The sequence below is a fragment of the Lytechinus pictus genome, chromosome 3 (genome assembly GCF_037042905.1).
Source record: "Lytechinus pictus isolate F3 Inbred chromosome 3, Lp3.0, whole genome shotgun sequence".
Classification (NCBI taxonomy): Eukaryota; Metazoa; Echinodermata; class Echinoidea; order Temnopleuroida; family Toxopneustidae; genus Lytechinus; species Lytechinus pictus.
In genome coordinates this window covers 71,532,252-71,544,388 of record NC_087247.1, presented here as the reverse complement: position 1 = coordinate 71,544,388, position 12,137 = coordinate 71,532,252, and the positions used below count along the sequence as shown (strand labels likewise).

Sequence of the window (12,137 nt, the reverse complement as noted above, 5' to 3'; positions counted from 1 at the left end):
CAAACAATGAATTACTTTAGACCAGTTGACTATATTAGAGGAATATATCTTGCTTTGCTCTTAATCATAATTAAAGGAAATAATTATTTTAATGATAATGTTAATACTTGATAATTATGATATTAATAATAGTAATTACAATATCAATAACAATGATAACAGTTATAAGAATGATAACAACAATGATCATAATCATAATAATAATAATTATTATAATTATAAGAAGAATGATGATAACAATGATAACGATAATAACTTTCTCTGAATTGCAAGATTCATTTTCAATAATTCGTCAAATGATCTGACTTGAAATAAAGTCATTATTTATTGGACCAGTAACACCAGTTTGATGAAAAACAATTTAACTGGTATTACTACTTTGCTTCAACTGGAATGCACTTGTTGGAACTGGTCTCCAGTTGATTTTTACTGGTCCAGTTAAAAATCAACTGGTCCAGTAAACATATACTGGAAACCAGTAAAAATTTTCTGGAACCATTTATTGGACCAGAAACACCAGTTTGATGAAAAACAATTTAACTGGTATTACTAATTGCTTCAACTGGAATGCAATTGTTTGAACTGGTCTCCAGTTGATTTTTACTGGTCCAGTTAAAAATCAACTGGCCCAGTAAAAATATACCGGAAACCAGTAAAAACATTTACTGGTCTTACTGGTTTTTCCTTCTGGGACGCAGAATTACGTCCGCGAAATTGGGGATTTTTTTATGACGTCACTTTCTGTACGAGAGGCGTGATTGGCTCTCCCACGTGAAGCTCCACTTGCATGCAAAACCTGTTGCAAGGGTACGTTTTCTCCACATTGTCACTGAATACTTCGATCACGAAATGAAAGAAAACCCAGAATTTTATCTAGATTTGGATTTTCAAATTGATGATTTTGAAGATGAAGAGAATGATGATAAAGTGAACAACAAAGTGACGTAGTTGGGGGTAAATTGGGGGAATCGATGATGAGGAGTCGGACAATTCAACTTGCAACACGATCACATGCCGATTCGCTACCAACTCATGCAGCTGCTTAGTGCTAGCTACACCGCGCGTGCCAAATTGAATTCACGAAAATGACTTATTACCACACTGTCCAGACAGAGTCTCTTACTTCTGTGACTATGAAGAAGGAAAATAATGATAAAACTGTACTTACAAATAAGTGAATGTAATCCGAACCTGAAGGCAAATCAACTCAACGAATAGCAGCAGACGATATGCACCGATGATAAACTGACTTGAATGTGAAGCTTAGTGCACTTGAAATCTACGATAGAAAAATGAATCTGTTGCTATATGGGGCAAAACGAGAAACTGATGAGAACATTGTCGATGTGGTGGGAAAGGTCTTCAAAGAAATGGGTATTCAGCAAGATATACTCCTCAGTAATGCTCACCGCCTACCCCGCCGTGCTCAAGGCGGCAGCCAACAATCGCCAGAACCAGTCATCATCAGATTTGTCTCGATGATGGATCGAAACAAGGTCTTGAACGCCTACCAGCAATGGACATCAAGAAGAGGAGACAAGTCACCTACGCAGTCACAACATTTCCCATGGAGATTCGTCGTAGATTTACCTCCTCAATTGAAAAAGCATCGATACCTACTCGAGAAAGAGGCCTACAGAATCCGTAAAGAGGAAAATAAGTCGTGTGGCTGCCTTCGTAAATCTTTATACGAAGGAGTTTCGTTCGCATCTATTTCCAACTGTTGTTATTCACAAGGCTTCTCAACGAAATACACGCTGGACACAATTTGCTAGAATTCCACAAACTTATGTTTTATTCAGCAACTCAATAGCGTTAACTTCAACACTATCTCTGTAACCTTGAGATCCAAACTGTAAGTTCAAACCTTGAGTCAAACCTTGAGATAACAATCTGTAACAAAATGAATAAACAAACAATAATAAACAAATGTTTCATCTGGAAAACTTGTCAATAACTAAATCTAAATTAGTATAGCAATAACTATTATGTGTGATTAAATAAGAATCAACCTTGTGTTAATATAAATGATCAACATACCCATGTACTATTATATCGTATAACATTAACCTACATAAATCAACAGAGTATAAAAATATGCAAGGAATAAAGTTAAGCTGGCGATTAAATCCTCATATGAACACAGCTGCACTCACTCTGTGCAGTGCACTACTAATATAAGTATTCTACCAATAGACAGATTAGCCGTGTGAACATAACTACATTCCATCACAGTCACTCATTCAAGGTTTCTCCCTAAATCACTCACAAAGGAAAGTTCTTTCTCTCCGATGAAAGTTATAGTTTTGGTCTAATACTCTAAATTACAAATTGATCATGAACTACATGTACGAACAGTAATCTATATTATCACATATCAAACATTCGATTAACACTGAATTACTTAATTATATATATGCACAATTATACTTTCTATCAACGTAAAGAAGGAAATCTACTCCACTCTGCTATATACTTCGCACACTGTAACATGACTCATCTCTTTGTCTACTACTAACAGGTAGGCTATATGCTGGTAGCACCTCAGTAAAATTATATCTCTACCAAACATTAATCTATTCAAATAAAATGACAATTATAAACGTTAAATAATATGACTAAGAACATAATTAACATAATCAAATCGTATTCTTACCGAATTGGGCCTTTGTAGATGTTCCACAACTAACTTTTAAAGATTTCTGCTGCAGTGTTATATAACGTGAACCTTACTGCATCACTTCGACAATGAGAATGACCAATACTCTTCCCAAAATGAAAGTAGATGAGATGAACAAAGAAATTCTTAATTTGTGACTCATTAGTGAAGTCCAAGAGGAACTTTCTAGAATCTTACTTGTAGTCTTGTCTTCAGACTTTTTATAACTAAAATATTACATTTTCATCACTACATCCTGATGTAGTCACATGGCTCCTTTAAATGTTCGCAACATTTACTCAAACAACTGTAATTCAACCTATGATAATAACGATAAACTGATTTTCTATAGCGCAAAATTACTTAACCTAAACACCATTAACACAAGTGATAACAATAAACCATTATACGGACTTACGATACTTTAAGAAAACGACAATCTTAAGTACTGCTAAATAAGTATACAACCTATTACTTTACAAAAACACTGACAGAACCTGAACGCTTGATCCACTAACCACATAATCATGAATGTACATGAAAATTACAAATTAACAGAAAAATACTTCTGACATCAGAAATATACGACATCGATGACCAAGGCTCCTTGAGGGGGAATCCCATTTGTCTTCTGCGTGACTACTACAGAAATTAACTCCAAATAGGCATACCAAACGAGGGAATATGTACAAACATATTGAAGAGTATAAAGAGGAGGAATGCATGTGAAAGAAAGAAAAGAATATAGAGAAAAAGAAATTACAAAAGAAGCGTAGCTAGAATAATGAGCACTGAACAGGAAAAGAAAGAGAGAGAAACACAACAGAAGGAAAGAAATATGAGTCTACTAACAACACTATTCGTGCATCGATATAATTCAATGTACAGTTCAATTATTCCTTCTCTTCTGTGGGTAATAGCAGGACGAGCTTGTGAACTGGCCTATCAAGGTAACAAGGCTTTTTCAAACGTTTACCATTACTGTCCAGAGCTCCATCGGCCATGAGGAGCTTTACCTTTCTAATACGTCCATCTTCACTAGGAATAACTTCTTCCACCCTTCCTAGAGGCCATCGAAGTCGAGCGTCTTCATTTTCCTTTACAATAACCACATCGCCGATTGTAAGGTCCCGATGAGATTTCGTCCACTTCTGACGAGGCTGCAGCTGCTGGAGATACTCTCGACGCCAGCGCAACCAGAATTCGTTGGCGAGGTATTGAACCCTTCTCCACCACTTCCTGGAGTACTTGTCTGCTCCCTGGAACTTCCCTGGGGGTGGTAGTATGACCTTTGGCTTCATCGTCAGAAGATGGAGAGGGCACAATGGCTCAGGCGCTTCTGAGTCACTTAGATCATTGATGGTGAGAGGTCGAGAATTGACGATGCACTCTGCCTCAGTCATGAAAGTGCGAAAGGCTTCATCGTCAAGCTGGCTGCCGGCCTTAGCAAGTACAGTGTCTAAGGCTCTTCTCACCGTGTGTATTTGTCTTTCCCAGACGCCTCCCATGTGTGAAGAATGTGGAACATTCAACTTGAATGGTATCCACTCTACCCCGTTTTCTAGCAGATACTCCTGCACCTTCTGCTGGTCTATCTCCTGAAGAGCTAGCTTCAACTCACTCCTGGCACCTATGAAGGTTGTCCCTTGATCTGATCTCAGCTGTCGAATGGTTCCTCGGCGATTCATGAATCTCCTCAAAGCATTGATGAAAGAGGAGCTGGAAAGGTTGTTTGCAGTCTCGAGATGTATACTCCTCGAAGACATACATGTGAAAAGGACACCGTACCTCTTCACCTCACTTCTCCTTTCCTTCAATAGAAACGGTCCAAAGTAATCGACTGCACAGTAAGTGAAAGGGGCGGATGGTTCAACTCTCTCCTTGGGTAACTCTGACATCTTCTGCTGCACAAGAGAACCTCGAAGCTTCCTGCAGGTAACGCACTGGGAGATGAACTGAGAAACTGCAGAAGATCCTCCTATCACCCAGTAACCTCTTTGGCGAAGCTCGTTGTGTGTTAGACCACGTCCCATATGATTGACCTTGCTGTGGCAATCATTGATCAGCAACCATGTGATATGACTCTTCCGGGGAAGGATGATTGGATGCCTTATATCTCTACTGACATCTGCTCTGTCTATACGTCCACCAACTCTGATTATTCCTTCTTCGTCAAGAAAAGGATCGAGCCTATAAAGACAGCTCGTTTTCTTGAGCTCAGCATTCCTGACACGGGTTGCTTGTCTGTAAGTGAGCTCTCTTGTAGTTTTCAGCTTCTGCAATGTCTGCAACTCCTCCAAGAAACACTCTGCTTGGACGCTCCGAAGGATCAACCTTTCAGCACGTTGCAGTTCATCTACAGTCACGGGCTCTTTCATGGATGACTTTCCTGCATCTGGAGATGAGCTCGAAACTTTGACGTCTCTACTCTGCAGCTTCACTGTGAGCTGCATACACCTAGCTACTGCTTTCTTTGCTCTGTGCCAGTTCGAAAAGCTGTTCAATCGGCTAGTTTCGAAGTGACCTTTCGCATCACCGGCTCCTGTCTTTAGGGTAGTAGCACGTTTCAGTTCTGGATCGCTCTCTTCAAGCTGGACTTGTGGCTGCACATGATCAAGCTTGAACATGCCATCTGTCCGCAGGAAACCAGGTCCCCTCAACCAACGGCAATTCTCTGTTAGCTGAGTGGCAGATAGTCCTCTCGAAGCATCGTCTGCTGGATTCTGGGCTGTGTCTACATAGCACCACTCATCAGGGTCCGTCAGGTCTCGGATAAGCTGAATCCTGTTTGCTACGTAGACATGGAATCTCCTGGCCTCGTTCTGCACGTAACCCAGTACGACCTTGCTGTCGGTCCAGAAATACTCCTTGATGTCGTCATATTTTAACTCCTGTTTCAAAAATGAACTCATTTTTGCAGAAACTTTAGCTGCCGTCAACTCCAACCTTGGAATGCTGACCTGCTTCAATGGAGTCACTCGAGACTTCCCGATGACAAAACAACAGTGGGCCTTATCCTCAGTGTTCACAAAACGGATATAGGAACACTGTCCATATCCGTTCTGACTTGCATCAGAGAAGTGGTGAATCTCTGTCGCCTTGACCTGTCCAAAGTCGTGGGGCTTGTAACATCTGGCTATCTGGAGCTTCTCCAAATGAAACACCTCCTGCAGCCATCTTTCCCAGGCTGGGCGAAGATTGCCTGGCATTGGACTGTCCCAGTCAAGCTTACTCCGACAAAGCTCTTGGAGTATCTGCTTCCCTCTGAGCATGACAGGGCTGAGGAAACCACAAGGATCATAGAAAGAGCTGACTGTTGACAGCACTCCGCGTCTGGTGTACGGTCTTTCTTTGAGTTCAATCTTGAACTTGAAGATGTCATTCTTGACACACCATACAACTCCGAGCACTCTTTCAACTGTCGACACACCTTGCATCCCTAGATCCTTCTCCTCAGTTGGATCCTCCTTCTTGTTGAAGCTCTCTTGGACCTCCCTCTTGTTGGATGCAATCTTATGCAGCGTTAGTCCGGCTTTAGCACAGATTGCCTGACTGTTCTTGAGGAGCTTAATTGCTGATGCTACATCTGGTTCTGACCTTAACCCATCATCGACGTAGAAGTCTCTTCGGATGTAGTTAGCTGCTGGAGTACCATATTCACCTTCTCCGTCATCTGCAGCTCTTCTCAGCCCGAAGGTAGCTACTCCTGGAGAACTAGCTGCACCGAACAAGTGCACCTTCATGCGATACTCCACGACAGCGTTCTCAGGATTACCATTTTCCCACCAGAGAAACCTCAGGAGGTCTCTATCCTCTGTGGCGACGTAAAACTGGTGGAACATGCTCTTTACGTCCGCTGCTACAGCTACTACTTCCTTTCGGAAACGACAGAGCACTCCCAGGAGGCTGTTCATAGTGTTGGGTCCTTGCAAGAGAACATCGTTGAGGGATACTCCTTGATAAGGTGCAGAGCAGTCAAAGACTACTCTGATCTTATCAGGCTTTCTCGGATGATACACCCCAGTGTGAGGGATATAGTTAACCCGGTCCTGTAGGCTGAGACGGTCTGCGGGCACTCTCTCTGCATAATTCTGGATGACGTCATCCATGAATTCCCTGTAGTCTCTGCCGAACTTTGGGTTCCTCCGCAACCTTCCAGACAGCTGGTTCCACCTCTTCAGTGCTAGAGGCCTGTTGAAGGGAAGACTAACCTTTGGAGCCTTCAGAGGTAGCGGCATCTCATAGTGGCCATCATCACGTCTGCGGATACCACCTTCCAGGATTTCCAGGAATCTTTTCTCCTCCACAGAGTACGGCGCACCGTTCGAACCCGAGTCCCTGAAGTCCTGCTCAAGGATTCGGATCATCTTCTCTGTGTCCAGGATCTCCTTGGCCTTACTCGCGAAGGCAAACCTTGGGTACCTCTCCACTGCAGAAATCCTATTACAGATCTGCGCCTCCCCTGAAGATGTTAGGCATACCTTGCCGACTACTCCCCATCCAAGTGCTGTTCTTACTGCATATGGGTCGTCTTCTTCACCGGCAATGACTTCACGAGGGCGTATGGCTCGGGGGCAGTTGTTTCCAATAAGGAGCGATACCTTAATACTTGTGTTGTAGGGCATGAGCTCATGAGCCACTGGCTCCAGATGAGGCCACTCCTTCATGACTTCACCTTTGGGAATCTGGGACCTATGAGCTGGAACAGACTCTCTGGAGAAGCTTGGTGGAAGATCAATCTCATTCTCCTTTTTAAAGTCCAGCACCTGCAGCCCACATACCTTCCTGCTCTGGATGCTCGTTGTGGTGTGCATCGTTGTGAGTTTGAGCGTGGTTTCGGCTCCTTGGACTCCTAACTGCTCGCACAGTCCATCCGACACAAAGCCTACATTGCTTTGATCGTCCAAGATTGCATAATGAAGGAACTCTCTGGATGGTTCATCCTTGTGTCTCACCCACACTGGAACGATCATGCAATGCTCTTGGCCATCTTGGTCCGGAAGGGAGCAGACGTTGGTGCAATTGGATGAAGCTTCCTCGCCCTGGATCTTAGCCCTTTCAAATCGATGAAGGCTTGCAAGATGATTTCCTTGGCACACCTTACAGTTCCTTCGGTGTTGGCAATCCTTCACCTGATGGCTGTCTGATACTCCACACCCCATGCACAGATTCTTCTGAAAGAAGAATCCTTTCCTTGCATGAAGTGACCGTTTCTTGAAGTCTTTGCAGTCATCCAGGTGATGATCTTCTTCACAGAAAGGACAGGATCTGTAATTTCCCTTGCTGATCTTGGACTCGACCTTGGTTGACAGTACCTTTCCTTTTTGATGAGCGTACCTTGGGCGTTCCTCTTGGTACTGCCGTGGTCTAGACTCGCCGCTTCGCAGTCCCTCCAGCTCAGGAATGTTGGCCTTGTTGGCCGCTCTGCTAACAAAGTCGGTGAAGACCTTGAACGGAGGATAACTTCCGTAGCCATGTGTCTGCCATCTATCCACCTCATCACGCCAAGATCTTTCAAGGTAAAGGGGTAGCTTGTTGACTAGCTTGATGTTTTCCTGAGGATAGTCCAATATCCCCAAAGAAGACTCAGTCGACTTTGCTGCAGCTACCTGTTCGAGGAAATCTGCGAACTTCCGCAATCCTGCAGGGTCCTTGTCGAAGATCCTTGGCCATGAGGTCAGCTTGTTAGAGAAGGCAGCACTGATCACGCTGCCACTGCCATATCTCTTTTGCAGTAGCTCCATCGCTTGGAAGTAAGCTTCTTCTGTCCCCAACAAGATGAAGTGCTCAACTATCTTCTTTGGCTCTCCCATAACATAGCTATTTAGATAGTTGAGTTTAGTTGCTCCATCCAGGGGTTTTGAGTCCACCAAGTTGGTGAAGCCGTTTTTCCAAAGTGCGTACCGCAAGGGATCACCGCTAAAGACTGGTATTTCGAGCTTTGGGAGTTGGCTTGAGATGGCGAGACCATGTGTTGTTGCATTCTGCTGCATCATCGCTTTTGCCATCTCAGTCATGGACTCCGCCATCTTTTCAAATCCCGTCTGATGTACGTCGTGAGGAGGAGGTGCTGCACTTGCTTCCACGTCCGGATGAGAATCAAAATACCTTCGCACAGAATCACCAGGTATTTCCTTTGGTACCTGGATGTCATCTCTGTCACCTTCTGAAGCATCATCCTCATCTTCAAGTGCTGACATTTTTGCTGCCAACTCATTTTTTAGCTTCAATTCTTTCAGCTTACGCTGCTCCTCCCGCAATTTCATTAACTGCTCATACTTCAGAGCTTCTAGTCTGTCCTCTTGGTCCATCACTGCCAGCTCAGCTTGGAACGCTTCAGCAAGTCTGGCACTTCTGCGGGACATCCGCGAACTTGCTATACTTTCGGCCTTCATGGCTGGCTCACACTGTCCTTCCACACCATCTTTGATGCACTCATCACCTGCCAGACTCCTGGCCTTCGATGTGGAGATCCTCTTGGATGTCGATTGACGTCTTGATGCTGGTTCTGAAGACATGACGTCACACCTTCTATAATAACTCTGCTGCAAAACTTTAATGCTCTTCGATTGTTATTGTGGCTGCCTTCGTAAATCTTTATACGAAGGAGTTTCGTTCGCATCTATTTCCAACTGTTGTTATTCACAAGGCTTCTCAACGAAATACACGCTGGACACAATTTGCTAGAATTCCACAAACTTATGTTTTATTCAGCAACTCAATAGCGTTAACTTCAACACTATCTCTGTAACCTTGAGATCCAAACTGTAAGTTCAAACCTTGAGTCAAACCTTGAGATAACAATCTGTAACAAAATGAATAAACAAACAATAATAAACAAATGTTTCATCTGGAAAACTTGTCAATAACTAAATCTAAATTAGTATAGCAATAACTATTATGTGTGATTAAATAAGAATCAACCTTGTGTTAATATAAATGATCAACATACCCATGTACTATTATATCGTATAACATTAACCTACATAAATCAACAGAGTATAAAAATATGCAAGGAATAAAGTTAAGCTGGCGATTAAATCCTCATATGAACACAGCTGCACTCACTCTGTGCAGTGCACTACTAATATAAGTATTCTACCAATAGACAGATTAGCCGTGTGAACATAACTACATTCCATCACAGTCACTCATTCAAGGTTTCTCCCTAAATCACTCACAAAGGAAAGTTCTTTCTCTCCGATGAAAGTTATAGTTTTGGTCTAATACTCTAAATTACAAATTGATCATGAACTACATGTACGAACAGTAATCTATATTATCACATATCAAACATTCGATTAACACTGAATTACTTAATTATATATATGCACAATTATACTTTCTATCAACGTAAAGAAGGAAATCTACTCCACTCTGCTATATACTTCGCACACTGTAACATGACTCATCTCTTTGTCTACTACTAACAGGTAGGCTATATGCTGGTAGCACCTCAGTAAAATTATATCTCTACCAAACATTAATCTATTCAAATAAAATGACAATTATAAACGTTAAATAATATGACTAAGAACATAATTAACATAATCAAATCGTATTCTTACCGAATTGGGCCTTTGTAGATGTTCCACAACTAACTTTTAAAGATTTCTGCTGCAGTGTTATATAACGTGAACCTTACTGCATCACTTCGACAATGAGAATGACCAATACTCTTCCCAAAATGAAAGTAGATGAGATGAACAAAGAAATTCTTAATTTGTGACTCATTAGTGAAGTCCAAGAGGAACTTTCTAGAATCTTACTTGTAGTCTTGTCTTCAGACTTTTTATAACTAAAATATTACATTTTCATCACTACATCCTGATGTAGTCACAAGTCGACTAGAATCAGGCTGATTGGAGTCAAGTTATATCTACAAACCAGAGAAAGGGGCTCAATCCACTCAGAATGGAAAACTGTGAATGGCTAGCTTTGCAGATTTACTCATCATCATCAAGTTTTAGATCATTATATTTTTTACTTTCGGACTTCCCTGAAAAAAAGAATCATCCCAAGCGGTTTATATTACCTTCATTTAACTTTGGACTACATCCATTCCATTTCTAGTGCTTAGTTTTCATTTTTTAAGTTCTTAATACATTGCTTTTTCCATGTCATACTAAAGAAAGATAAGCACATGTTTTTGATTTTTGCCTACATGAACTGATGGGCAATGCAATGTTTTTGTTGTCTATTACATGAAACAAAATGAATAGGCCTATTTTCCAGTACAAGATAATAATTTACCTGGATGATAACAAAATATTTTTGAAAAAATAGAACAGAACTTGTACGGGGATTTTGTGCCAAAATGGAAAGGGCATAAAGAATACTTTAGTTTTATGAGACCCAGTATTAACATTTAAAAAAAAATCCTTTCTGCTTCTTTTGTACTGCTCGAATAAAGAAAATTGAGTGTTTTTATGTCATGGCTTTTATTCATAGCATGGATGATAAAGACTTAGTTGCTGCTTTTATATATATATTTTTTTTTTCATGCATCTCCAAATAATAGAGATGTCAAATAAGGAGTTGGTTAACCTTTGAAGAAATTTTTAATTTCATGTTTTTTAAGGTCTTTAGAGTTGGCTAAACCTTTCAAGATCTAATGATTTTAAGTTTTTCAGTTATGTATTTGACATGAAAAAATTGTGGCTGTTCTTTAAAGTTTATTTTATTATTATTAATGTTTTGGGTTTTTTTTTTTTTTTTTTTTTTTTTTTTTGTTAGTATGGGGTACTTTGTAATAATATGAAAGAAAACAAATGAAAGAAAGTAATATAAAAGAAAGCACATGAATAACGTGTAGCTCAAGTAAACTGGTATAGTTCTCACCAATGTTATTTGCATGTCTATGGAAAAGTAGTAAGTATGCGAGAAAATAAGAAATAAGTACATCTACTGACTACTAACGGTTTCAGAAAGTTGGTTTTATTTATTGGATGATATTTTTTAAAATGCTGTTAAAAAAAAAAAAAACAAGGACTTTTATGTATATGCAAGGCTGTGCATTCAATTGACTAAATAATCTTTATAATCTTTGATAATGCAGAATGACAGAGTCCTGGTATTAATAACGCATACTTCGTTCACTCACATACTGGTTGTTTTATGTAGATTATTTCTGGTGGCCTTGCGCACGAAATTTTTGCACGAAATGTACACAGACATTTTTACAGTGCCTAAAAAGTAGTGGATTTCAGTTTCTATTCTTTGGCATAATATTGAAGGCCTGGATAAGGACCTAGGCGCGATGGTATGCGCCATGTCTTCCTTGTTCGTTTCGCGTGAAATCATGTTTAGTGTTGTCTTGTTTGTGTGTCAAGTGTTTATGTTTGTTTTTGTTTGTTGTTTTGTGTTTGTGTTGTCAGTGTTAAAAAAAACTGAAAAAGCCTCCACAGGAATTATTGTTCAAAACTCAATGCTAGATTCAATGTATGATGGGTAGTTTCAGTATAATTTCTTTGAACTG

The 12,137-nt window shown here is 40.6% G+C and overlaps 1 protein-coding gene across 2 annotated transcripts; it reads right to left on the bottom strand.

Annotated features, from left to right (window-relative positions):
* Positions 1 to 1,675: 1,675 nt before the first annotated feature.
* Positions 1,676 to 10,493, bottom strand: LOC135153677 (uncharacterized). Of its 2 annotated transcripts, XR_010293176.1 has the most exons (3): positions 10,228 to 10,493; positions 2,657 to 9,464; positions 1,676 to 1,893 (listed from the first exon to the last, which is right to left on the bottom strand). XR_010293176.1 is itself a non-coding variant. In XM_064097672.1 (2 exons), the coding sequence occupies exon 2, from the start codon at positions 9,175 to 9,177 to the stop codon at positions 3,553 to 3,555; it is 5,625 nt and encodes a 1,874-aa protein (XP_063953742.1). In that variant the 5' UTR covers positions 9,178 to 9,464; positions 10,228 to 10,493; the 3' UTR covers positions 1,676 to 3,552. The 2 variants fall into 2 exon arrangements, 1 of the variants encoding a protein (XP_063953742.1); XM_064097672.1 differs by having other exon boundaries at positions 1,676 to 9,464.
* Between the last annotated feature and the right edge of the window lie 1,644 nt (positions 10,494 to 12,137).

Coding starts and splice junctions, on each gene's coding strand:
- LOC135153677 (XM_064097672.1), bottom strand. CDS start 9,177: ATGTCTTCAGAACCAGCATCAAGACGTCAATCGACATCCAAGAGGATC.